At 39.3% G+C, this 27,139-nt stretch overlaps 1 protein-coding gene across 1 annotated transcript in view; it reads left to right on the forward strand.

Moving 5' to 3' along the window:
- The window catches only part of LOC120735643 (protein phosphatase 1H-like), a 33,806-nt gene extending 9,327 nt beyond the window's left edge, over positions 1 to 24,479 (forward strand). Inside the window, exons 2-10 of the mRNA XM_040035134.1 lie at positions 236 to 425; positions 2,528 to 2,893; positions 7,487 to 7,599; positions 7,705 to 7,789; positions 9,686 to 9,804; positions 13,951 to 14,014; positions 16,162 to 16,269; positions 19,933 to 20,084; positions 20,330 to 24,479. Coding sequence (XP_039891068.1) covers positions 236 to 425; positions 2,528 to 2,893; positions 7,487 to 7,599; positions 7,705 to 7,789; positions 9,686 to 9,804; positions 13,951 to 14,014; positions 16,162 to 16,269; positions 19,933 to 20,084; positions 20,330 to 20,477 — 1,345 coding nt within the window. The 3' untranslated portion in view covers positions 20,478 to 24,479. The remainder of the gene's footprint in view (positions 1 to 235; positions 426 to 2,527; positions 2,894 to 7,486; positions 7,600 to 7,704; positions 7,790 to 9,685; positions 9,805 to 13,950; positions 14,015 to 16,161; positions 16,270 to 19,932; positions 20,085 to 20,329) is intronic.
- Positions 24,480 to 27,139: the final 2,660 nt, after the last annotated feature.

The following is a 27,139-nucleotide window of genomic DNA, read 5'->3' on the forward strand; positions in this document are numbered from 1 at the left end:
AAAAAGCTTCTGATTTCAGCTTTTGTTCAACTGCTCGTTCCAGAAAACAGCTGGGAAATCACAGCAAGCGTTGCATCTGATGTTTGAAGCAAAGACTTTAACTGAAAAAAAAAATGATATTGGCTGAATGTTGACAAATTTGATTTTTAATCATTCTTTGGTAAAGGCTATTGACAAGAAAATGGGTGACTGCCTATAATTTGACTAAACCTGTACATTGTGCCCCATCTTTCAGGGTTATTAATGCTGGTAAGAGTGCGCTGAATGAGGACCAGGCCTGCTGTGAGGTGGTAGTAGCAAGAAGGAGGCCAATGAGCTACTGCCCTCCCTCCACACCCAGCAAGACCCCCACCGCCAAGAGACGCAACTCCTTGCCCAACGGAGAGGGCCTAGGGCTCCATATGGAGCACAGCAGACTAGGAGAGGTAACGGCATGCAAACACACAAATACAGCCTGTACTGTAAATGTTGACAGATTTTGCTAACATGCATACATAGGTTGCAGTGACCTCAAGTGAAGCTACTTGTAAACAACTGTGCAGAATAAAGTTGGTCTTAAAAAATGTTTCTTTTTTTTTTCTTTTTTTCTTTTTTTTTTGTACTAAATGCACAGCAAGAGGATTTCTGTGCAGCTTCTAGTTGGGATTAAACTGTTTACAGGCGAGGGTTTGTTGTCCCCATATTTATGGTCCTTAGAGCTGTTTAATGGATTATTTGGTGTGTTGGATGCAACATGTGCAGTAAATCTGTTCTGATGAAATTAAATGGAAAAACTTCATATATTGTTTGACACTGATTTGGCTCATTTGGAAGCCAGATGATTCACCTCTTCTCCTCTTTGCCAGTTTCCAAACAGAAATGTTTGGTTACAACACAGCAATTTTTACAGGACTGCAATATGTCTTAGGGGGAGTTCCTGTTTAGAGATAGTTGTGGTCAAAAGTTCACATGCACTCATCATGGGCATGGATATCATGGTAATTTGGGGCTTTTAATGATTGCTTTGAACTGTTTTTTTTTTTTTTTTTTCTAGGGTGAAATGATTGTATGGCATATATCTTTAATGACTTAAAAGAACAAGAATTGGGTGGACAAGTTTGAATTTGATTTGTATCCCCACATGGGTTAAAATTACACGTACACCCCCAGTAATATTTTGTTAAACGGCCCTAAGCGAGCTGTACCTAGACCAGATGCTTTCCGTAGCCATCAACAATTGTTTGGCATAAACATTTGACCACCCAAGAAGGATGATCAAACAGCCACCCATCTGGATAAGGCTGAATATTTGACCACCCTCCTTGGTAGGGTTCATAATGATTGGTTTCCTGCCACAGACCCAGCTTTGAGCATTTTCAGGAGGGCTGAGGGTTGGGCTTTGGGAAATCCATTCCAGAAGATGTTACAAGCCTGTTTTATCCATTGCAAAACCAGTTTTCCACACAGAAATGTGTCCAGAGTTTTGGACTGTCTTAATCATATTTACTAAGAGAAGATGAAATTGGGTTGTTGGTATTCGCAGACAGTAAATTCCAGCATATGTGATGGTGTTTTAGAAAATATCAAACTATAAAAGGGCAGTTGTTTATGTTTCATTAAATTGTTCAGTCAGTGCCACCTCCACAAAACTGTGAGAGGCTCTCTGAGTAAATAGCTGAAACACATGGTAACTTTATCATTAACTCCCCAAAGCTTCATATTGAGGGTCATTTCTTTGTAAAATAACATTTCCAGAAAAAGATTATACGGATATAAATGACAAGACATCGTTAGAGGTTTATCTCCCAATACTTTTTGTTCACTGTTCAGTCCAAGGACATAGCGTCAAGAAGTTAAAATTTCTTCAGAACTCAGGTTGTGACTCCATCTGACCCCAGTTTACCCATTCGCCTAAATTGCGAAAAATATCCCAAGAGGGATTTTGTGTTACGTGTTGTGCTGTTGTGTTACGAATGGCTAAACTGTCAAACACACAGCTTTACTTCCAAACTCAAGATTTCTGCAAAGCATTCTGAGTAATGTGTAATGCCAAGGTGACTTTGCTCTGATGCAGATGTGACAAGGTTGTTCCCACAGATAGCTGATAGGGAAGTTTGACCTCTGGAACACTTGTGTTACTGGACACAATGAGTCATGATGTTCTTGGTCTTTCACTGATGAGTCATACTACATAATCTCTTATCAGCATTAGTCATTCAGCAACATGTTTTTGCTGTTTTTTTGGTCCTCTCCTCAAATGTCAGATTGTTTTTTAAAAAGTAGCTATTTATGGATTAAATGACATGACCAGGGGGAAATTTGGAAAAATTTGGATCTGCATGTCTATGTTGGAGATCTCTCTGGGATTTTCCTGCAGATGTAAAGCATGATGTGTTGATGTGTTGTCGAACAAGGGAAGCTATCAATTAATCCTGATTAAAATGCAGCAACAGTATAGTTCCTTTATGAGTCTGTATTTTAATGGGATTATGTTTGATTCAGCCGTTAACTGCCCTTTGTTCTGTGCGTTCTCACCATTCGCCTTCAGGAAAGCGAAGGACTCGTGTTTCACTACTGGGCTTTGTTCGACGGTCACGCAGGTTCAGGTGCGGCAGTTGTCGCCTCCCGCTTGCTACAACACCACATCGCCTGCCAGCTTCAGGCCGTCATAGAGATTTTGCGCAACTTGGCATCTCCACCCCCCACCGTGCTGGGCGAGGAGCCAGACTGTAATCCCTACCTCCAGGGAAACACTCCTCACCGTGCCCTGACCCGGGCTGCTTCCCTGCGCGGGGCCACAGGTGCACCAGGCTCCCCTTGCAGCACCCCGCCTCCACCACGCTTTTTTACTGAGAAGAAGATCCAGCACGAGAGCCTGGTGATTGGAGCCATAGAGAACGCCTTCAAAGAGATGGTGAGAGATGGGTGACATGCTTTTGTTACTTAACATTTCAGGAATTTGACACTCATTTGACAGTCATGACTCCAATATCAGCATTTTCACCAGCTTCCTTCCTCTAATCCATCCAAAGCTATTTACGCTTTTATTAACTGTTTGAATCAGCTTCAAAGGCAATTATTAAAACTAATAACTAGTAATTATAGATCTGGTTTTGTGTGTGCCGCTTCACTTAAATGGCTTACTGGAAGGAAGCAAGCTGTTGGTAGTGGTTATTAGTAACATTTCCACTGTTTTTTCCTGTGGTGACAAGTAATCAATTTGAGTGAGAAATTGTTTGTTATAAATCCTCCCACTAAGCCATTGTTTTGCTTGGTTGTTCCCACAGACTGAGATGACCCGTGTTCCTGAAAGTGATAAATAAGGGTGTTTAGCAGGCACAAACATGACTTTTGACCGGGTCGCTTGTATTTTGACTCACATCTGGAAACATTTTTAAGTTTGCGTTCACACTGTGATTGTAAGACACAAAGAACATGGTGAAAAGGCAACAGATTCAAGTATTTAACAATGAACTTTATTTCCAATAAATATCTGGCTTAATGACTTTGTTCTTGGACACGTGAATACGTGAGAACAGAGCTGGCTCTCACAACAGAAATGGCATTGACACATGAATTAAGTTGGAGGTGGGTTGTAAAGTGGCTTGCAACTCTGGTCAGGTTAAAGCAGCTTAAATGGTCCAACCTATATTAGAGTTATTAACTGGATGTGCAGAAAAGCAAATCTTTGTCCCGCTAGTTGCGGTACTTTTATAATATTGATACCTGACCATTTTCCTAAAGTTTCTTTTTGTTTGTTTGTTAAGCCACTTAATACAAACCTGTTAATCATTAAAATATAAAAAGGTTACTGACTCAAGGCAGCCTGTCCAAAAACACTTAATTTGTTCACTTTTCTTTATTGAATCTATAAGAAAAGTAAAGAGTGTTTAAAAGACATAAAATAATATTTTTACATAAGCAAGGTGATTCCCAAAGAGCTATTAGCTCAATAGCTTATTATAAACTTGGCATATCTCAGCATGCAGTGCAATGAAAAAGATAGAAAAGTGTCGTCAGGCTATCAATACCATCTAGAAAGCATTTGACTGGCAGTGGCCTAATTGTTTACTATGACAATGAGAACAAAACAGACTGCCAGTGCATGGACTGGCCTCCCCAGAGCCAGGACCTCAGCATTATTGAAGCAGTATGGGATCATCTTCAAGAAGCCTGGAGAAATATCCCTGAAGACTACTTTAAAAAAAAATAACAAGAAAACTGCCAAAGAGAACTCAGGGTGAGTTAAAGAATAAAGGTGGTCATTCCAAATGTTGACTTTCAAGTTGTACAAATTCTCTTTTTTGCGTTATATACTGTATTTTCATATATATTGTGTTTAATGGTTTGATAAACCTCTGCACCTATTCTCCACTTTACTAGCAAAATGTAAAGAAATGAGAGCAAATGCACTGTAAGAGTAATTATATGCACATCATGCAGGTGCGGCAGTTAAAGTGTCATTTAACGCTCTTGAAAGCAGCAGATGTTTACGGGCCAAACAATTTTTCCATAGTTGGAAAAAAATAATTACAAATAATGAAGGTTACTCTATGGTTGCAAGCCACAATTATTGCTCTGAACAGACTGTACGATTTCGAATGTCTGTGCCGTTGCAAGACGGCCTGCACACAACGTGGTTGATTTCAGTTGACTGTGGTTCGTAAATTTACTTTAAAGGCCACGAAATGATCACAGACGGATTTTTTAAGCATGCTTTTTAGGAAAAAGCATAACATATTTACATTATCCACATGTGTGCTTTTATGTGTGCACAAACTAAACATTTACAGGGATGCCAAGGAGATGTGCACATGTAGTTGATGAAGGCGTCAGCGCAAGCTAAACAAAATAAAAGCTTTACATACGGCACGCAAACTCGCCAACATACACACTTTGAAAAGGTTCTCACAAATATTTTCTTTGACCATAACCTTTAGCATCTCTGTTTATTCCTTATTTAAGCAAACTGGGAAGTGATGTCGTTTTAGCAAAACGACGCATACGTACACACACATTCATCATATTAATATCTTGATCAAACAGCAGCATTCCATAAAAATTCTGTAAATATTTAGCACTTTAATTAAAGGCACGCAGCTAAATTTATGAAAGAGTGGCAACATCAAACTTATTTCTTATATAGATGTTATCTAAAAGAGAACAGATACTTTTATTCCCTTTCAGTCGTGTGTTTCCTTCAGTTTTTTTTTTTCTTCTTTTAATTGTAGGTTTCTTTTAAATTGGTTTGTAAGATCTTTTATGAGGCAAGGATTATGCAGTGTTGCCACTAGATGGCAATGGAAAGCAACCCAAACAGCTCAGGCTGGACTAAGCTTAGACGCTACCCTTCCTCTTTTGAAAAGAAGCACTTTTGCACCTGATTTGACATCTTTTGTAGAGGATTATCACTTCATCGGTTAAAGCCGTGATCTCTACTGAGTTTAAAAATAAAAAAATAAAAAAAATAAAAAATTCCATCTGAAGCCCGCAAGGGGGCTGCTGCTCCTCATGAAGCTCTTTCTGTAGCTTTTCTCTACACAACTGTAAGTCCGGGAGCATTCATCCATGTTTTAGACCATGCTGGGTTTAACTCACTATATTTTCATTATTGATCAGTTGCTGATCTGACGTGAGAGTTTCTGGGTTGTCAGAAACGTGAGCAAATATTCAGATAAATATGTGCACATGTTTGTTTAAGGCACATAATTACACCTTGTACATCTCATAAGCCGGTCAGCATCAGTCAACATGAGAGCATTGGTTCACAAAAGGTGCAAGTGGGGACGTGCATTAAATTATCATCAATATTATTATCCCCCTGAAAAACGGAGCTTTTTATTGAGTCATATCACAAACCAGCGCTGTGCAATGATGTGCTTCTGTGATGCTCAGAGCTTCATAAAATCAACTTCCAAATGAGGGTTGTCTTCAAACTTATGCCAAAAAACCAACCAGAAATCAGTTCTTTTTGTGAAAAAGAATTGTTGATCTTCACAAAGCATGGATAAAAAAAGTTATCCCAACGTGTCCAGGTGTTGGGATCTGGAGTGAGAAGTATCCTCAAGAAATTTGAACAGAGCCACACAGAACAAGGCTGGTAGAGGTAGGCAGTAGAAGGTTTCTAGAAAACTAGTGAGAAATGTGTCTAAAGATTCCAGAACAACTGCCAAGACACTAGAGACATAAGAGAATGACTTAACCAAGTCAGGAATTGTGATGCCGAAGAAGACAATCACTAGAACCTCGCACAGGGAATGGACTGTGAATATAGACCAAGAAAAAGTCCACTTTTGCAGAAGAGACACCTTCAAACCAGACTGAAGTATCTTAAGGACAACCTCGAGAATGATTCGGTATACTACAAGTCTATCAAGAGACGTCTTGTCAGCGTGTCTTTAGTTGGGAATCTAATCAAGGTGGGAGGAATCATGAAGAAAGGACGTGGAGATTCTGAAAGCAATTAGCAGGAAAATTGAGCCTGGGTCATCACTTTGTCCTCAAAACACAACAACTCAAAACATACATCACTCCTGGCGAAGAACTACCTCTACAAGACCAAAGTGGACGTTACCGACTGACCTGCTGAAAAGCCCTGACTTGATTCCCATTTTTTTTAATAAACAAATAAAAAACCTGTGGGTTGAACTGAAGACCAAGTTTCAAGCCAGACGACCATCAAATCTGGAGGAGCTTGAGAGATTTGCCAAAGAAGAATGGTGTGAGATGTCTCCTGATGATGCTCTATTTGTGTTTTATTGTGTTCCATTGTTAGTGTATTTTATCTAGCCTTCAGTTGGTATAAAACAAGCCAGCATTTTTTTTCTGCACCTTTTAGTTTTGTGCAAATTTCACCCATCCATCTCTTTTTATTATTGTTCTGCCTGCTTATTCATTATGTGAATCCCTTAAAAATACTCTACAGTCTGTGTGTGGTGCATTTCCAGCAACGTTTTATGATTGTGCATTGAAATAAACTAGCAAACTGAATCTCTTTTAAAACAGTAAAGGACTCAAAAAGGAGCGTACATAGCGTACAAAGGAGTGTACATTAAACATCCATTGCTGCTCTGACCTGATAATTATAAGTCCACTTGCAAGCCATCTCATGTATCGGTATCTTCGTGATTCGCTCACAACATGCACTTGTTTACTGACGCAACATCGACTTGAGGTGCAGGTTAAACCAATCGATAGTCTCATTCGATGCCCACACTTTGTTCGCCTTTCTGAGAAGTTGACGAGGTTTCCTCTTGCTCGCTGTTTGCTTGTGTATTTCTCTCTCTCGTGGCTCTTGTGTTTGTGAATAAAGTCTTACTCTGTGTAGTGTATGTAAACTCTCCTTCTGCCTACGGGGGGACCAAGCCATGCAAAAGCTTAACTTGTTTGGCGTTTCCTAAATCTTTGTCATGTGGGCGGTCGTGGGAGTGTTTTCGAAGGTCTTACCGATTGTCTTCTCGCACGATGCTCCTTTAAAGTCTCCGTCTCTTGTCCTTACCTCTGCTAGGACGCCCAGATCGAGAGGGAGAAGCAAGTTTTTAACATCACAGGAGGATGCACGGCTCTCACTGTGGTTTACCTCCTAGGAAAGCTATTTGTTGGGAACGCAGGTGACAGCAGGTACCTGTGCTTATGTTTTGCCCTTGAAGTTTGAAAAAAAAAAAAACACGTCATTTGAATGACCGGTAATGTTTTCCAACACTTTATATGTCTTTGTGTGCGCAGGGCTATCATTATTAGAAACAATGAGATCATTCCCATGTCGACAGAGTTCACACCAGAGTCAGAACGACAGCGACTCCAGTTCCTGGTAAGGAAACTCTCCGCCTTTCACTTTTCCTAAGAAACACAACAAGTGTTTATAATTTCTTTGGAAGTGCAGTGGTGCTTAACATTCACTCATATTTCTATAATGAAATCTGAATATTGATGAACGCACAGTTGGATCTATAATTTGTTAGACCGAGATAATTGTAATTCTGCCTCTGTACACCAGCACAGGATTTTAAATCAATCAAGATGTGAGTCAAGTGCAGATTTCCAGCTTTAATTCAACAATTCAACGACTGCCTCAACTCAACAACTTCACGTCACCACATGTTGTTTCCTCCACTGAGATGCTCTGCTAGGCCTTCAGCTGCTCCTTGTTTGTGGCTCTTTCTGTCTTCACTTTTGTGTTAATAACTTAAAAACTTGCTTTATTGGGTTGAACGAGCAGAGAGTGTGGCCCTGTACACTTCAGAATTCATCCTGCTGCTCCTGTCATACACTTCAGATCGTCAGCTCTTCCTTTACTTCTCCTACAGGTTCATCTTGGTTTCATTTATCCAAAGATTCTTTTTCATAATTGTTCTCTTTGATGTTCTCTGCCAAGTCTAACAGTGTACCTGTTGAGAGTAACCAGTAGTTTGCACCATGTTGTAAAGCCTCTGTATTTGCATTCATGAAGGCGTCTGTTGATTGTAGACCTCGACGAAGCTACGCCTCCCTCATGACTTTGTTAAATATTGTGACATTGTTCTTCTTAACCATGTAAATAATTCATTTTAGTTGACTTCTGTGGTGTTGCTGAGCTGGCCAGTGTTTTCCTTCTTTATAAGAATGAACCAGATTGTTGATTTGTCCCCTAAAGTTCTGGCGGTCCCTCCGATAGATTTATTTTGATGTTTCAGCCTTTCAGCATCTATGACATCTATTTGGGGCTCAGATTTCAAATTGCAGTAATAACAGCTATGAATAAAAAAAAAAAGATTTATTGCTTAAAATGATCTATGATTTAAAATTCACTGTGTTTGTGTACAGAGGCAACACATAAAAAAAAAACAAATAAAAAAAACTTTGTGTCTTTTTCTGACAAATTATGGACCCCACTGTACATGCAGTGGTACTATGTATGCCAAATATACATTTTTCTCCAATTTTTATAATAAATATGACCCATAGCATAATAAGTAAAGAGAACCTAAACAAATTAGATACAAATATTTGACTTGGTAATTTTTGTGGAATTAAATAATCCTGTTTAGCTAACTTAACCTGATATAAACTTAACATTAATTTATATGTTATGTGAATCCTATGTTCAAGCCTGTTTGCTTCAACTCTGTACAAATAACTTGAGATCCTAAGGAAGTGTTTTTTTATAGATACTTTTTTTATTTTTTTCATAAATATACTAGTAAAGTGTTAAAGACTCATATATAACAAATCTAAAGTTAAAAGTAAGTAGTTCGAGTTGCTTCAAGGCTTCAAGCTGCTCTAAATGTTTGGTTTCAAGCAGGTTTTTTTCAGCTGTTGGCTGTGGATATTATTAACATGGCCATCTGAGGTGTGTTTAAATCTTCTGTTCATGAGGGGCAACCAATCAGAAGAAAGTTTGCTTAAAGGGGAGGGACTTAGAACTGGGATTATTTTGATTTTTGAGTCTTTCAAAGTTAGTCTAGTAGAGTCCTTGAATAAAAAAATATGGAGCTGGTAATGAGCATATTAGAGCAAATGTAAGTCTAAATGACACTGATGTCATCACACAGTTTGTGCATCAGAACACTGAGAAGATTCTCTTTCAGCTTCTCGCAGTTCTTTAATAATTAAATTTCAAATAGTGTTTGTTGCAACATTTAAAATTGGGCAAAAAACCTACAGTGATGGGTAAGGATGCTCCGCACATCTGCCACATAATGACTCGAAATTACTGTCTGTCCTCCAGGGTTTCATGCAGCCTCACCTGTTAGGAAATGAGTTCACGCACCTGGAGTTCCCCCGGAGAGTTCAGAGGAAGGAGGTGGGCAAGAGGATGCTCTACAGAGACTTCACCATGAACGGATGGTGCGTTTTTCCCATTTAACATTTCACACACGGGTGTCGTGAAGCACTTAACGACGGCAGACTCCCACATCCCTAAAGCAGGCTGCGTTACCGTGTACGATGCCATTCAATTTATAACGTGGAATGAAAACTGCTAATTTTCGGGGTCTGGCAGACCTCAACCCTCTCCCACTGCATTCTTAATAGATGGAGTTATGATGGGGAAAAAAGTCTCTGCTCCTGCCTCTTTTACTCTTGCTCGTAATATGGCATCCGGTGGGAGCTGAGGAGACCAGCAGAGAGCTAATGAGGGAGAAGCCTAACCTGATTCGATATAATGATACAGCAGAGATGGTCCTGCATGTGCGTTGTTATGTGGGTTAGCAAGGCACCATGCTGTTTGACTGTGGCTGCAGTGGAAGCCAGTAATGAGGTGTGCTTTTACTGACACAATCGCTCCCTCTCCCCGACACACAGGCACATACAGTACTGTTCCTATTGTGTGATGTATATTTCACTGTGACACTGCCCCTCGAAAGCAGAGATGTGCCAGCCAGGATGTAGCGCCGACTTTCTCTTCACATCGGAGAAAGGAAACTGTTTGGAGTCATTTGTTGTATTTGTCCATATTTCAGTAGAAGGAGGTAACATTTGAACATTTCTGGAACTGGTGCAGGTTGAATAGAAACATTTTGTTGCAGATTCCAAACTACAATGGACAAGCGTCATGGTGTGATTGGTATTGGTTTGGGGCATAGACTGTATATTAAAAATGGACTTTAGCCACAGTGATGATGCTTATTGCTTTTTGGACTGCCATCTTGAAGCTTTTTGGGGGCATTTTGCCAGTCATCTCATGTTTGCCTGATGTTCAGCAGCTGCTACTAACCTAGCTGGTGTATGCTAGGTTTATTAGATGCTTTTTGCTGAAGATGATTGTTTAATGTGGCTTTTGATGGTATTGATTAAAGTTTTTTTGGTCAACCAGACCATTGTAGTTAAAAGCGGTAAAACCCAACGATCTGAAAGATGGTGGAAAGAGGGGATCAGCCTGAAGCAATATTTCCGTATGGATTCATCACCACTAGTGGACACTTTTGAAATTACGCTATTCATCTAATCTAGAAATATAAAGAAATTGTGGCATGTTTTGTATGAGTAACCTTTCTTTAAATAAGAATTCTCAAACATTAACTGGTCTGTGGACAAAAATAACAGCTCATCTGTCCACTGAAAATGAGAAACTCACTGCAGTGGAAAAAAGAAAATCCAGGTACAGTAGTCCCTCGTTTATCGCGGCAATTACGTTCCAAAAATAACCAGCGATAGGTGAAATCTGCGAAGTACCCAACTTTTTATAGTTATTATAGATGTTGTCAGGCTGTAAAACCCCTCACTACACACTTTATACACTTTTCTCAGACAGGCATGAACATGTTCACACGTTTCTCTCATGTTTAAACACTCTCAAAGTTCAACCCTTATAGAAAAATAAGTCCAGTATTATAGAATGAAACCAAAGGCACCAGCAGTCGTCGACATTGTTGTGTTTGTTGGGGAGAAAACGTACAAACATACAGTACAGCAGAGTCACACTGCTAGCGATCGAAGATTTATGCAAATTTGACAAGCTGAACGCATTCTGTACTGTACAGGAGACACGGCACAAGATTGATTGACAATGGTCTACAGTCAATCAGCACGCAGAACACAATGCGCTGTTTAAAAAAAACCCACGCACACATGGAAAATTGCACAATAAAAATCCGCGAAACAGCGAGGCCGCGAAAGGTGAACCGCGTTATAGCTAGTAAGAGTTTCTCTACAAGTTATTAAATCATGGGGTGTACGTAGTTTTTCACAGGACTGCAGATCTCAGCTTTCTATTAGGTTCATTTCATCATAATTTGCTGATAGTCGCAAATTGAGTCAGCTGGAGAATAAAGCTGAAGTAGCTTATGGCTTGTTTACTCCAAGCAGTGAATTTTCAGTACTGAGAATGAGAAATGTCATTCAGAAGTTCCCTCACTTTCAACGTAAAATGGTGGGACAGAAAAAATTAGAGTAATCTTTATTTTGCATTTGTCTGTCCGTGTTAAGTTTGACACGCACGGGCAGGAGGGCCACTGATGGATGAAGACGATGTAGAGGTAGAGATGATGCTGGCAAGGAAGAGACAGAAAGAGAGCCTTGCCTGTGGGTCGGGTAAAGTGCATCACTCACTTTTGAGACAGACGGACAGATGGGCAGAAAGAGACATGGACTGACAGACAGAGCAAACCCTTACTCAGATAATAAAGCTGTTTGAAGTTGTTGATATTCTCCACTGACTGGTGACGCCAAACCTAATCTAGCCAGTTTAAGTACATCAGCGTCAGCCAGGGAGTCTTTCAGTCTGACATCAAAGCTCCATTTCTAAGTTCGTTTTTCAGATCTCTCCCCCCACCCACTTTATGCACTTCTGAACTTATTTTTGTTGCTTGCTTGCGGATCCTGAGATTCCCTCCCTCTAGCTTTCTTGCTAAAATATTCAGCTCAGAAAACACTTGTTATTACGCCCTAGACAGTCACTCTGGCGTTGACATGCAAGCAAAATCAAAAACCTAAAAGTGTGTGATTCACTTTGTTGCTAACCTGTGTGTTCGTCCTTAGACACAAGTTATTACTACAGTAAGAAATGGGACAATCATAAATTAACATTTGATTAGAGACAAAAGTAAAATATAGAATTTCCAAAATTATTGTTTGTGTGTAGTTAAAGTTACCTTGATCTGTGGCTACTAGTTATTTGAGAGGTTGGGAGTTGAATAGATAAAGGCATTTATCAGGTAAGAGGTAGCATTGATGATTCTTTCAAATCTTTGCCCATCAGGTGCTTCGCTTTTATAAAAGTAGAACAGTAAATAGCCGTACCTCTTAAACTGCCACCCGGAGGCAACAGGACAATCTATAAATACAACACTGAAGTATTGGTGTGTGGCTAAAATGTTAGCTGTCACTGCTGTAGAAGAAATTGACTTCCAATTTCCATTTGGGTTTCTGTCCGTCCACCCAACTTATGTACAGTGCCCTCTAAAAGCACGTTAACAGCAGGGTGAAAATTTCAAACTGACTTACTCGTCATTACGGATGATCGATGATGCTGATACACGTCATTGCTGGTGATAGATGACACCTGCAGCAGGACGAAGTGTTCAAAGTACAGACTGTTGTTTTGTTCGTTTTTGTCTGGCTGTGTACAAAGCAGTTCCTCCAGACTCACTGGTCACACCTTTCATCCATAAAAATCCCAAAACGCGCTGAAACCAAAGCAACAAATGTCTTAAATGACGTTTATCTGTGAACTTTTTTTGCACATCTGAAACATCAACTTCCGAATTGCTATTTAGACATTATAGCAAACTGTATGCACATTTAAGTCTTATATTACAATAAACCTATAGAGGACTAACAGTTTTATGTCAAATTATTGCTTTTTGGATGCCCTGTCAAGTGCTTGTATCATGAACCGATAAGAGTTCCAAAGTATAAGTTATAAGTGCCCATGTGTGGGATGTTGCTTTATCAGCAGCTGGACTCTTTGTTGCACTTTGTATGAGGTAGATCAAACCCAGAATTATCTCTTTGCTACCGCTTGTTCTTTTATGCTGAGGTGACCAGCCATCACACATAAATCTGCTTATGTTAGGGGGACATTTTTTGCCATTGTGTTCACCGTGAATAGAATTGACGTATAAATGGCTTAAGGGGCAATTGTTGAAACTATTGCACACTAAGTGGTGTGATTTATATTTCCTGGATTATATGAGGTTTGACTGGACCACTGTTTGATGTAGAAGTATCTGCGTTACAGTCCCTGGCGTCCATCTGTAACTCAGTGTACCGCATGTTAGGGAGGAGGTTGTAGAACCTGTTTATTGTGGATCTGCTGTAGAGCAAAATATTCACCATAAGCTACCGAGACACCAAGATGGCATTTAAGATAGGGAAGAAATAAGACCCCTGAGCCCCTCTTTTTTTTCCTTTTTGAAAGTACACATGCTTTTCATGTGTGTCTGTCAAACATAATTAACATATACACGCTTTAAAAAGTGCGCCTATGAAAGAAAAGGGGTGGAAAAGGGAAAAATTCATTGCCTTGATCTGCATTTCTTTTCTCATGCACAGGGCTTACAAGACGATCGAGGATGAGGATCTCAAGTTTCCTCTTATATACGGTGAAGGGAAAAAGGTAAGTGTGTGTGTGTGTGTCAGTGCAAGTTTGACTGAGTTTGTGTGTCTTCACCAACCCTTGTGTGGTTTGTACTGTAGAATTCAGAAGTGCAGAGAAAAAAATCACTCGCTCCAAAATTGTCAGTCTGTCACACACACACACACACACACACACACACACACACACTCTACAAGCCTGCCAGCCTCCCAGAAAGTGGGCGAACTCTCTGAAGTGAGTGCATGCGCGTGTGTCAGTGCGCACCCTCACTTAGAAGAGAGGGGAGACGGTCCATCTATTTCACTCCAGCGGCAACCCTATATCTAAGACACACACAGACATTCAGACAGACACACACCACTCCGGAGATGACAGTTGTCTCTCTGAGAAGCGAAGTTAATCCCCGCTGGGATAGCAGGGGAGAGGAGAGAAGGAGAGACTGAAAATACTCCACCAAATAAACTGCAGCGGAGAAAGGGGGGAAAAACGCCTTTAAATTCTCAGTCACGTCCGTTTGTTTCATATTTTCAATCAATTCCATTTGATGCAGAGAGAGATGTAACGCGAAGCTCCAGAAAGGAAAGCATCTTCTGACGACCACACAGCGCACACACACACACACACACACACACACACACACACACACACACACACACACACAGTGTCGTCCGTCTGAAGTAGTGAATGGCTGCTGAATTCAAAGAGCGGTCACAACAAAGCGTCGTCACAGGGATGAGAGAGAGGAAGGCAGTTGCACAAGAATGCGATAACTGAAAGACTAGTTTAGTCTGAGTGCACTTTTGACACTGTTGCTTTTGCCGTAAATATCCTTCCGCTGTTTGGCCAGCGTGTATTTAACAAATCCATTTTGAAGCTGTTTGTTGTGCCGCTGCCTGATAATGTCATCATCGTGCAAAGCAGTAGTTTTACAGAGAAATTCTGCCCCAGATGCTTCTTTTTTTTTTTTTCCAGTACGTTTGCCCATTCATCCAAAAAAAACGAAAGCTTTATCGCACTCGTCTATCACCAGCCCGCCACCCACTTACATCAGCCCCTCAAAAAGCACGTTAACAGCAGGGTGAAAATTTCAAACCGACTCGCTCGTCATTACTGATGATTGATGATGCTGATACGCAGCACTGATGATAGATGGCAGCAGCAGGATGAATTCTTAAGAGCACAGATGGATTTTTGTCTGGCTGTGTACAAAGCAAGTACCTCCTGTCTCATTGGCCAGCCCTTTCCTCCTTCAGATACACATTGCCCTTTAATATGCTGCAAACAAAGCAACAAAAAGACTACACAACCAAACAATACAGCTTCATAATTTTTATTCCTGAAAACTTTGTTGAATTTGTTTTTTGCATCTGAAATATCAGCTGTTAATATGTTGATATATAATAATAAAAAATGTATGCGGATGTAAATGATGTATTATAAAAGCGCAGACTGTCATTGAATGTTCCCAGATTCACTCGCCCAAAATAGTGTTAGCATATGTTTATGTGATTCCTGTCACTCGGTTCAGTAAGGAGACATCATTTTGGGGGTGAACATGATTTATTGAGATACAGAATTTGAATAAAAGCGTTTTGGCGATTAGACCCGAATAAACCAGCAGCAGCAGAACGGAGACCCAGCAATGACAGGAATTAGGACAGGACCCCCCCCATTGTGTTTATGCTGGTGCTGGTGAAGATGGAGACTTGGGTTATGGCTCAGAGATGCCGGGGAGAGATGGATGGGGAGGAGGCGGGTTGCACAAATGCGAGTCTGAAAGGTGGAATGACAGAAGAGCACTGAGATTTAAAGGCTGATTGAAAAATGGCTGGATGAGAGTAATGATGTCAGTACTGAGTTCTGACAGCGTGGGAAAGAGGAAGTGATGTAAAAAAAAATTCTAGCAGGCAGATGAGTGATTACAGATCTTACTTCTTGAACTTATGCATTAACTTTGTTGCGAAGCCATGTTTATGTCAGTGTCTGGGAGAAGATACTTTCGGCTGCTCTCTCGCCACAACGGGTCACCGAGGCGGGTAGCTCCACATGATTGATGTGGAAGTTTTATGCCGGATCCTCTTCTAAAGAGAACTTGTGTCTCCGGCTGAGATGCTAAATGCTTTTAAAAAAAACATTTTTTTTAAAATCCTAACCAGTTTGTTTTCCAGGCACGGGTGTTGGCCACCATCGGTGTGACCCGCGGACTCGGTGACCACGACCTCAAAGTTCATGACTCCAACATCTTCATCAAGCCGTTCCTGTCCTGTTGCCCTGAGGTAAAGTGACCTGCTGACACACTAAGACGTAACGCAAAATGAAAACAGAGCGTTGCTTTCACCTTTATATTTTGCTACATTCCTCTTAATTAATCTTTGTAGACAGAGAAAGCGTTTCATCTTTTAGAAGCAAAATACAAAGCCTTTCCCTCCAATCATTGCAGCTGTGATGAAGTGCTCGACAGCTCTCGATTTTCCCTGCAACGCTTTGCACACAGGTACATTTTGCCAGTTTGGGGAAAAAAAATTCTGCAACACGTATTTTCACCAGTGTGTTAATTATTATCTTGAGCATTCGCTACTCACCGTGTTTGGTGGATGCTTATCTTTGGTCAAACAGAATTTGACTGCTTTGGGGCTTTCAGTGTGTCTCTGTGAGGTGGGTGGAAACGCTTTCGTGGACATCTGAGCAGACGTTGGATTAGCAGCCATTGCGTTGTTTTTCTGGAACTTAGTGCAATAATTATACTGCCGTCTGCGGTGTGTTTTCAGGCGGCTGATTTGTGGTGTAGACACAACTTTGCAAGGCTCTTAGCATGTGATTTGTTCTTAGTTTCCAAACATCAGAGGATGAGCCAGCTCTTCGCCTTCTGCTGTCCGAGACTTTTTAGACGGCCTATTATCGGCTGTTTAGCTGTTTTTTTTTAACATAGTTTTATTACATCCAGTAAAAGTCACGCTGCACAGTGCAGGGAACTGCTATGATTGGCTCATCAAGCGTGAAGTGTTCCTTTATTTATGTATTTATTTTTTGAGCAGTGTATTTAACATTTAACACAATTGCTACTTTGAAATGCAGTTTTTAAAAACGTGCAAACATATTTAATAATTCACGTTCAATTTTCAAGCTAAAAAAACAATAAAAATAAATAAACAATGAAAGGAACACTTCACGCTTGATGATTTAAAAAAAGTAAAAAATAAATTTCCACCTATAGCCACCCCTGTAATGGTATGTAATTTCATGTAAACTGCTGTTGTTCCTCTGTACATGACTAATCTTCAGTTTCTCTTCACCGGTTCCTCCTCCTTGCGATCATTTCAATTTCTTGAACTATTGAAGCTGCTGGCAGAAAATCTGTGAAAGCATATGGCAATGTGTGAATTGCCCAGCTGTATACATGTCAGGGTAAAATAAAAAAACAACAACATTTTGAGTGGTTTTTATGTTTTCATCTTCATCTTGGATTTATGAAGACTATAAGGATTTATGAAGTCAGCTTTGTAAATTAGCTTTTTACAGCTTCTTGCAAACAAGTCTGACATATAGCATGTGGCTTTTGTCCAGGCGGATACTGAAAGAATAAAAAGCATAATCTGCATCCTGCACTGTAATTATATAAACTCTGCCTGCAGTCCTGGCAAATCAGCTGATCAGTGCCAGCCTATATGAACTTGATAGCTGGTAGTCTTTTATGCATACTCTAACAAATGGTCCTGCATGCAGCAACTACTGTCTCTGCAAACCACATCGCACCCCATCTCCTTCATTTAATGCTATTTACAATATTTTAGATGCCACGTCAGTTGTCTTTTGGTTTTTCCATGTATGTGCATGAAAAGCTCAGGAGCAGTCGTGAAACGAAATATAAGTTAGTGCAGATGGAATAAGTCAGTCAGTTGGCTTAACCTACTTCTGCCTCGGTCATATCTGCACTGCAGTCACTAGAGATGCAATTTTCTGCTTCTCTGTCTGGAAAAAAAAAAGTCCTCTGCTGCTGAAGAACTTGAGCTCACCTGTCTGACTGTCTGGCGCTGGTTTCAAACCGCTTTCATCTCCTGATGCAGTTTGTCTTATAGAGTTTTGCATTTTTCCTCCCCGAGCGCTCTGCTTGATCTTTAATTCATTAATTCCCGGGGTTCATACCAGGTTCACATGGAAGTCTTAACTCCTCTCAGCACTCAGAGCCTCTGTCTGGATCTCTCCCCCTTTCTCTCACAAACGAATCTCTCACCTCTCCACAAAGCCTCTCAGGGGTATCTCGAGATGTTCTCTGTAAAGCAAGAAACGGCATTACATTCATTAAGTCGTAGAAGCGTCAGGCGTCATTGTGTGTAAAGTGTTGGACAGAAAAGACTTCATCATTTCATCTGTCGTAGTCATAGTATACCAGCCTTAATTAAAATTGCAGTTTTGTTTCACTGTTTTGTAATTACATAAATGTGTAAAAGCCAATTAGCAAAACTGGAAAGGGGAAAAAACTACAAGCAAGATTTTCAAAAAGATGATAATAGAATCTCTTATTTATTAATGGATGTGTAGTGTATTATTTTGAATTACAGGGCAGATGGAAATTAATGGTTTACTCTGACTCATTTCGTGGGGGTTTTTTCTGCTTTTTTTCCTCCTGCTGATGAATACATAAATGATTCTAGAAAATAGTTGAATATTTTCTGCACTTTAAAGCCATAGTGATGAGATCCAGCAGTGCAGATTCTTCCTCTATTCTTTTTTATGTTTTTCATGTCAATTTGAAATGAGTAGTGAATAAGGCAGGAGGGTGAAGCAATCCTGTGTTTCAGCAGTGAACACAAGAGCAAAGTAACAACAAAGGTTGATGTGTGCAGTCAGACCAGGCAGTCGATTCAAACAGGGTGGTGGTTGGGGGTACTGAGTACTAAGTTTCTGTATAATAAGGCATCTATAAATTGCTATTAGCAAAGCCCCAAATTGCTTCACAAAAATAAAAAATGCAAACAAAAGAACTACTTTTTTTTTTTATTTAAAAAAAAGAACAATGAGAAACCACAGCTAAATATTTTTAAAAGAATCTCAATAAAAGACCTAAGATGTTGCTAGATGATGCAAGTCTGGTCACTTGATCTCACGAGCTGACAGCTATGGATATCGACCATTCAACCATCTCAGAGAGCGCCGGTGTAACATGAAGGGGTCATGGGTCTTATGGTACGGGGCTATTCAATGCTAACTGATGAGCAGAGTTTTAAAATAATGTGAAAATTAATACTTGGCCAATGTGATTTTGGACATAGCAGAGTGATATAGGGAGTATGTACAGTATGTATAGCTAGCTGTAGCTAACAGTCATCAAAGCGGGAGCAAATAATTTCCTGTATGGCCTTATGTACAATGGATGAAAGAAACAATGTCATTTTGGATTGTATTAAAATCCATTTATTTATTATAAAAGCATCAGAACACTTACAATTACTTAATGGATTTGGTCATGAACCAACTCCACTATTAAGCTGGCAACATCAGGCTTTTCTTCCATGCTTTAGGACTAAGAGTATAAAAACAGTCTTGGGGTCACTGGACTAAAAAGAAAAGTATAACTTAAGAAAATGTAGGTTAGAACAGTCCATGTGAGAAAACGCAAACTGCAATTAACAATGGACCAAGGATCGAGCCTTGAGGAACACCACAACTAAAATCGGTAACAGTGAAATGTTGCCGTGGGAACACTGAATTTGAAATGTATGAATGTTAAAGATCTAGAGCACTTCCCTTAGAACCAACCCCCCTTTTTTATGCAATGCAGAAGAATGGAATGATTGCGTAAAACCTATTAAAAAGGTCATTTGATACCCTCTGTAGAGCTTTCTCTTTGCTATGATGAGCTTTAAAAAACATCCATATTACTACCGATAAAAGGGATCAGTTGAGTTGAACTGATGGCCCTTTTGTTGTTTATCATGCAGGTGAAGGTGTATAACCTGATGCATTACGAACACGGAGCTGATGATGTGCTTGTGATGGGAACTGATGGCCTCTGGGATGTCCTTTCCAACCAGGAGGTGGCTGAAGCCGTCACCACCTTTCTAGCTAACTGCGACCCTGACGACTTACACAGGTTGGAACTTTCCTTTGTTTTATTTCCTTTGTCTAGTTATTTCGTTTTTGCTACATAAATAAATAGGAATTTTGTAAATTGTGCCTCTGTGTTGTGTATTTTATTCAGAATTACATCCTTCTTTTCAGCACCATGCGCTGTTAGACTATAGAGTTTGTTTCAAGAGAGTGCCATTAAATTAAATGAGCTACAGCGTATCACAATATTAAAGCAAGGGCTTCATTGCTGTGTCTTCTATTGGCCAGGTACACAATGGCCGCACAGGATTTGGTGATGCGAGCACGAGGTGTTCTGAGAGACAGAGGCTGGAGGATCACCAATGAGCGCCTGGGCTCCGGAGACGACATCTCAGTCTTCATCATACCTCTCATGTACGGCAACCGCCAACCCTGAGGAGCATTCCACCGATGCTATGGTTCAGTGATGAGAAAGGCCTGTAGACTCAGCAGGATTGATTAGTCCTGAACTCAGAGTCCCCCTTTTAGTTTTCTTATTTATTTGCTTCCTTAGAAGAAGGTGGCACATTAATTTGTTGGTGCTTCATTTCTCTACGGGAGTTCAGGATTGATCAGCTCAGGGGAACTACAGTCAGCATCGCCATGTTAGTTTATTAAGACTCCACAGTCGTGAAAGCTTAAACCGTAGATAATTTTAAGTCACTAAATCATGTCATGAATAAACAATGTCAAGAAATAATTTGCCTGGCAAAACTCAAATAAGCAAATGCTTTTCTGAAGTGAAGAAGAGCTTTCTCGCTCTTTCCCTCCCTCCTCTTGTGCTAAACAATTCTGGGCTCCTCCTCCTACTATTCCCCTTTCTTTAGTTGATCCTTCCTTCTCTTGTAGGCTATTGTATATTTAACTTGTTTGTTTATATATATTTAAAAAAAAAAAAAAGAATACCTCCTTTGTCTTGTGAAAATGGACCAAGCTGACATGTCAGCTGCATTTTCCGTTTTGCCACAGTGTGGCTTTAAAGGACTCACTTGCTGAAGAACTGTTTCAAGTTTGCCGAAGAAATTAAAGAAGTGTCGATATGGGCACAGAACAAGAGGTTATCCTCATTTCCCAAAAAGTCATTAAAGGATCTTAGCCTTTATCAATCGAAAGTTGAGACAGAAGGACTGATGTGGTTTATGAACAAACAAACACATCTGCACAGCAAAAAAAAGTTCACTGTGACAAGTCATTTACTCCAGTAACAAGTCGCCATGTTCTACTAAACGTTTTATTAAATTATTTTATTTTAATTATATTCTTAGATATTTAGACTTTTGTTGTTCTAGCTATTCTCTATCAATTAAATATGAAGCTAAAATCATAGTTCAGCTTAACGAAAGATAAGAAATACTTTGGGCGGGGACCGTGGCACAACCAAACTGATTGTGACCCTATGTAATAAGTTAATGATCTTGTTACCTTTAAAATTGTTGCTCTGAGGATGGGGGCAACATCTGTGACCACTAGCAATCAGCTGTTTTCTTGACTTTGAATCATCGAGATAGTGATGAACCACTAATAAGAAGTGTTCAGTCTGCCATCAGATTGAATTGGTGCAAGTTGGGAATTTTGTGTGCAGTCATTGATAAAAACCTGTTGCAAATTTGTTGCTGTCAACATGCAACATTTAAATGAACTACTTACATTCAGAAAACCTCCATAAATAGCGGTGCAGTTGCTGCAGGACAGCGATGTAACTGCAAAATAACATAGCAGGTTTACCTCTATGGTGCTTGCCTCTGAGTGGTCGTTTGGTTGCCGCAACTTCTTACCAGGCTACTATCCATCTTTTTTTTTTTTCTCTCCTAGTTGCAGTGAGGTTGCGGTCCTATTTTTACTCTAGCGTGGCTAAGCCATAAGTCATAAGTGGTTTCTATCTACTGATTTGGAAAATAAATATTTTTTAATATAATTTAAAATCCTTACATTTTTAAATTTGGGATTTGGTTTGGCAATTCTCTTGAAGTTATAAATAACTGTCTTAACGTGAGATTAAATGACTTGTACACCAGTGTATTTGCACTTTAGGCCAACCCATATAACTCACTGAAGACCCATGGTACGATGAAGAAGCAAATATTCCCTGCAGCAGGGAGGATTGATATAATTCATAGCTGTAGTTTTAAAAAGAAGAATCATGAAGTACAATCAAGGTTGAATCTGAAAGCTTTTGTTTTATTGTTTTGTTTTTGCATGTTTCTTGCTTTAGGTGCTTCATCAGAATACAGATGATGTTGCCTTCAGGGGGACGGGTTTGGGTAAAATGTGTTACCGTGAGTGGATGTAGTGGACTGTGTGTCAGTGCATGCAGTAGCATAATGTAGGCCTGGGATTATGAGCAATGGTGCAATGGTTTGAATTATTGTTGAATTTATATAGACTGAATGAGAACTGGTGATAATGTTATTTGTTAATGTGCAACGATCATGCATATATTATTGATTATATATTATTCCAGACATTTGGCATAAGACCCAAAGGATGAGAGCAGCCACAAAGAAAGGGAATAAGATGAAACGATACCAATGGCTATACACGAAACCAAATCATTTTCTCTTTTTTCCATATTTGTTTCATATTTTTTAGTTTTAGTTTTAGGAAGTTGCAGAAGATATGAAGTAGTTTGTGCTTCAGAAACTTTTTAATCTCCAAATTTTTATTTGTATGTAGAAAATTGAAATTTTGAGATACATAACTTGAAATTTAGAATAATTTTGATGAAATTTTGACTTGCAGATAGGGGGGGAAAGTGGTGGAAAAAACTGACACGTTTCACTCCAAGCTGTTGAGGCGAGCAAACAAATATGTTTTAGAAGAAAAATGTGTTTTGAAAAATTAAACATCATCTTAAATAAATAATTTACCTTCACCATAGTTGATGTATGGGGTTTTGGAATTAAACCGGTGTATTTAAAAGTTGACTGCAAAGTTGGAATATGTAATAAGAGGGTGACAACTATAAAGTCAATTGTTAATAAGTAATGTCCTGAATGATGTCAGATAATTGAGCTGGATGAGAAGAATATTGGTTATTCCTGTGTGTATGGTGCATATGAAACTACAGCTAGCAGCTATCTAGCTTAATTTAGCACTGAGACTAGAAAATCAAATACTGCTGATCTTTACTGATACTATATATTATTATTTTGATCTGTAAAAAAGTCAGAGTATAAAAATTCCAGTTTTGCTGTGTTCTTTTTTTTTGCATATTAAAAGTTGAGGTCTGTCTTTACACGTCAATTTCTGGGCTAGCTGTTTCTATGCTACACTAAGCTAAGTTAAGCTAATAGTCTCCTAGCTGTATCGTTTAGATTTACTCGTAGGAACTGAGTGTAGTATTGAAACATCGCACTTCATTCTTCCTAAGACTACATACATGCAAATTACTCAAAATTATTTTGTGTCACCATACATGTACACATGCTATTTGTCATGCTATCTTGCACAGTGTTTGCAGCTGACAACAATAATCTACCTTTTCCTCCAAGAAGCAGTCATTGATGTTTACCTGAACTTTGCATGGTGCATTTTCCCCTCTTATACATTCCATTAACGAAATATTCCAGTGTTAAATAATGTATTGGAATATTTTCCTTCGGTTAGGTGTTTAGCATTTGTTAATTAATGAAAAACGTTTCTAATAAGTGGTTATTTTCCCTTCATACTTTACTTTTCCATGTAAATGTTTTTGATGCTACCAGATCTTCAGCATCTGACGTGTGCATCAGTATGTGTTTTGAATGTTCATCCTTCTACCTGTGCTTTAGGCTCTTTATTATTGTCATTAAGCCTTTTTCTCTTAAACGAATGTGGAAACATGAGTATATATTTTATTTTTCTCATCCTATTGTGCCACCCAACTACTGTACATCAACTCAGGTTCAACTGTCATGTGTCGATAACGACCTGTTGAGAGTGGTTTTCTAAAGACAGGAAGTGCTCTGTGATGGTCTTGGTTCCACTGCATTTGTAAATATGTGGGAGAGCATTGGTGTGTACAGGAAGCTCTTGATCAGCTTAGTCCCTTCAGTCAACTGTAGGTCTTGCTTTCTGAATTTGCTGTATTGTGAACCTTGTCATTGCTGTTGTTTTTTTCTACCTAAGACTACTAATGGTTATAGAAAGATGCAAAGAGCTGATTTCTTTTTTCTGTAGCAAAGAGGAATTTTGAAGCCCAGTGGGAAACCGTTTTAAGTGACCATTGTGCTACCCTCAAACTCTGTTTGTGAATGTGAACTGCACATTTTATATAACGTGAAAATAACTTATGAGGTCAAAAAGAAATATTTTTAATGTTTCCTTGTGCAACACTTGGACTTTTGGGGGGGGAGTGATGTTTACCTGCAGTGTTTCTTTTCCAGAAATAAAAAAAGAGACAATAAATGTTGAAGATCAATCTAAAGTTGTTGTTTGTCTCACTAAAAAAAAAGACAGAAAAGGAGTCAAATGGAGCTGTGCTCAACATTCATGTGAACAGAATCGATAGTTTTCCAAACCTTTGCACTCTCAGTTCAAATTAATCTCAACGAGCAAGAAACAAAAGAGAGTCCAGAGGAGCTAATCAGTGTTGTTGCTGTTTATATTCCCTTGGTTCTGCTTGTGGGAGAAACTAACAAACACGGTCAACTGGACACTAAAGGACTAGTTTGGCTCTGAGAGCAGACAGCGGAGGGATTCATTAGAGGAAATACAGACTACTCACTGAATGTCAAACATTTTGCCGGAAACGCTAAACAAGATGAGACATTTTTGTTTTTATTTATTTATTTTTTACAGCGAACCGTAAGTGCAATGATTGTGCACAATCATTCAGACACAATTCATAATGTTGATGAGGTAAATATGGGTAAAGGCCATTAGAACAAACTGATTTCCTGTGTGACCACAAAGGAAATGTGGAAAAAATGGATGAATGACCTCACTATTCATATACTGGTAAGTGGTTTATTTAATACTGTCACCATTGGCAATGTTTGATGACTGCCTAAGTGAAAAAAGTGAAAACAAAAAACCGCTGCTAATTCTCTACAAAACATATATACGCTTTATTCTTCTCTGTTGCTTCCAGCTGCCTGTCGAATAATCTTGTAGTAAAAGGTTTGGCCTAATAAGCACGTGCTTCAGCCAGTACCTTTTTGATTAGCCTTATCTGGTGCTTTCTTGCTTTGTGGTTTATCTTTCTTCTGTATTCATTGAGAGATTGAATGCTAATCAAAAAATAAACCAAAAAATATGCACATGCTTGATGAGTAGGTTATAAAAATAATGAGGTGGGGAAACTAAAATGTTCATCTTCACTGTAAAATAAATAAAGAATCCATTACAGTATTATACAATGTACTGCTTTAAAAATATAAATTTTTTATATTTGCCATATTTTTAAACACACAATATTACCATTTTTAACAGCTTTTTTCATGCAGTCAACATGAAACCCTGCCTTTTATCAGTAGTTCAGGCCGCTGATGGTGGAATGGTGTGGGGAATATTTTCTTGGCACATTTTGGGTCCCTTACTATCAGCCGAGCATTGTTTAAAAGCCTACTTATCATTGTTGCTGACCATCCATCCTTTTATGACCACAGTGATGGCTGCTTGCAGTAGGATGACGCTGTCACAAAGTGGAAAACATCTCAAACAGATTTCTTAAAAATGGTTTGAACAATGAGTTCACTGCACGCAAACGGCCTCCACAGTCACCTCAACAGAGCACCTTTGGGATGTGGCACGATGGATTTGCATCACGGCTGTGCATTTGACAAATCTGCAGCCACTGTGTGATCCTGTGATGTCAATTTGGACCAAAATATAAGAAGAATATTTTCTAGCACCTTGATAAAATTGTACCTTGAAGAATGGAGACAAAATTGGGTCCAAGCTTTTACCAGCAAAGTGTAACTAATAAAGTGTCCAGTGAGTGTACCATGAACCATGGCACACATCAGCTTCATTCTAAACTAATTTACAATGCATGTCACTAGGTGACCCTTTAAAATACATAAAAATCCTTTCATTCGTTAAAAAAAAATTAAAGAAAATATATTCTTTTTAAAGTTCTCTCATACATGTACTGTCACAGGGATGGATGTGCATATAAAACATGGCTAACAATTTATTTAATGAACTCGGCCTATGTACAGATAATTGTTCATCTCTAGCTCTCGTACACACAGTGTGTATTTTGTCCTATCTCACTCCCAACACCACAAGCTGATGAATGCAGACGGCTGCCACAGAGGTTTCTTCCTGTCAAGTGGGAGTTCCTTTCCACTATCACCAAGTGCTTGCTGTTAAGGGATCGTTTGATTGATGGTTTTCTATGTATTATTTTAGGGTCTTTACCTTACAATATAGAGCACCTTGAAGAGACTGCTGTTGTGATTTGATGCTATGTGACTAAAACTGAATTGAACTGAATCCTTGTCAGCCAGAGGCTCAGGCAGAGTGCTCTTAACACTTGGTTTCATTTTTCTTTGTTGGCCATCCCTCTGTGTCAGTTTAAGCAGACATCCACAATAAGCCCCACCCACCTGCTATTTAACCTTCTGTTTATAGGGGCAGCCAATCAAAAAACTGGGTTTCAATCGTTTCAGCCATTTCACACAGTGAATGAACTGGTAAGGTCAAATAAAGGGGGTTCCAAACAGCTAGCCCCTAAAAATAATTTTCACATAGCTCCCTAAATACTGTTTCACAGTTCAAACATTGAGTTCAAGCACTACACCAATTTCAAAGCATGCATCAGTCAGATGTGTTTAAAACTCACTCCCCTTATTTTTTTGCCAACTTGTGCATAATTCCTCCCATGGAACTGAGGACAGCCTGCTCTTCACAGCACACATTCTGATTTGCCACAATAGGAAATGTCGATGATGTGTGTTGATGACAGCTGCACTTGAAGGTTGTCCTGCCTTAGTGAATGCTCCTTAATTGTAGACATGGGCGGACTGATCCAAATAGCCACAGTATCGATACCAACACTGGTATCGGTGGATTGGATTGATACTATTTTTCTATCTTCTAAGTTTAGTATGTAGCCCACTTCATTAAATTACT

Source organism: Simochromis diagramma, unplaced genomic scaffold (genome assembly GCF_900408965.1).
Source record: "Simochromis diagramma unplaced genomic scaffold, fSimDia1.1 OVJJ01000816.1, whole genome shotgun sequence".
Lineage (NCBI taxonomy): Eukaryota > Metazoa > Chordata > Actinopteri > Cichliformes > Cichlidae > Simochromis > Simochromis diagramma.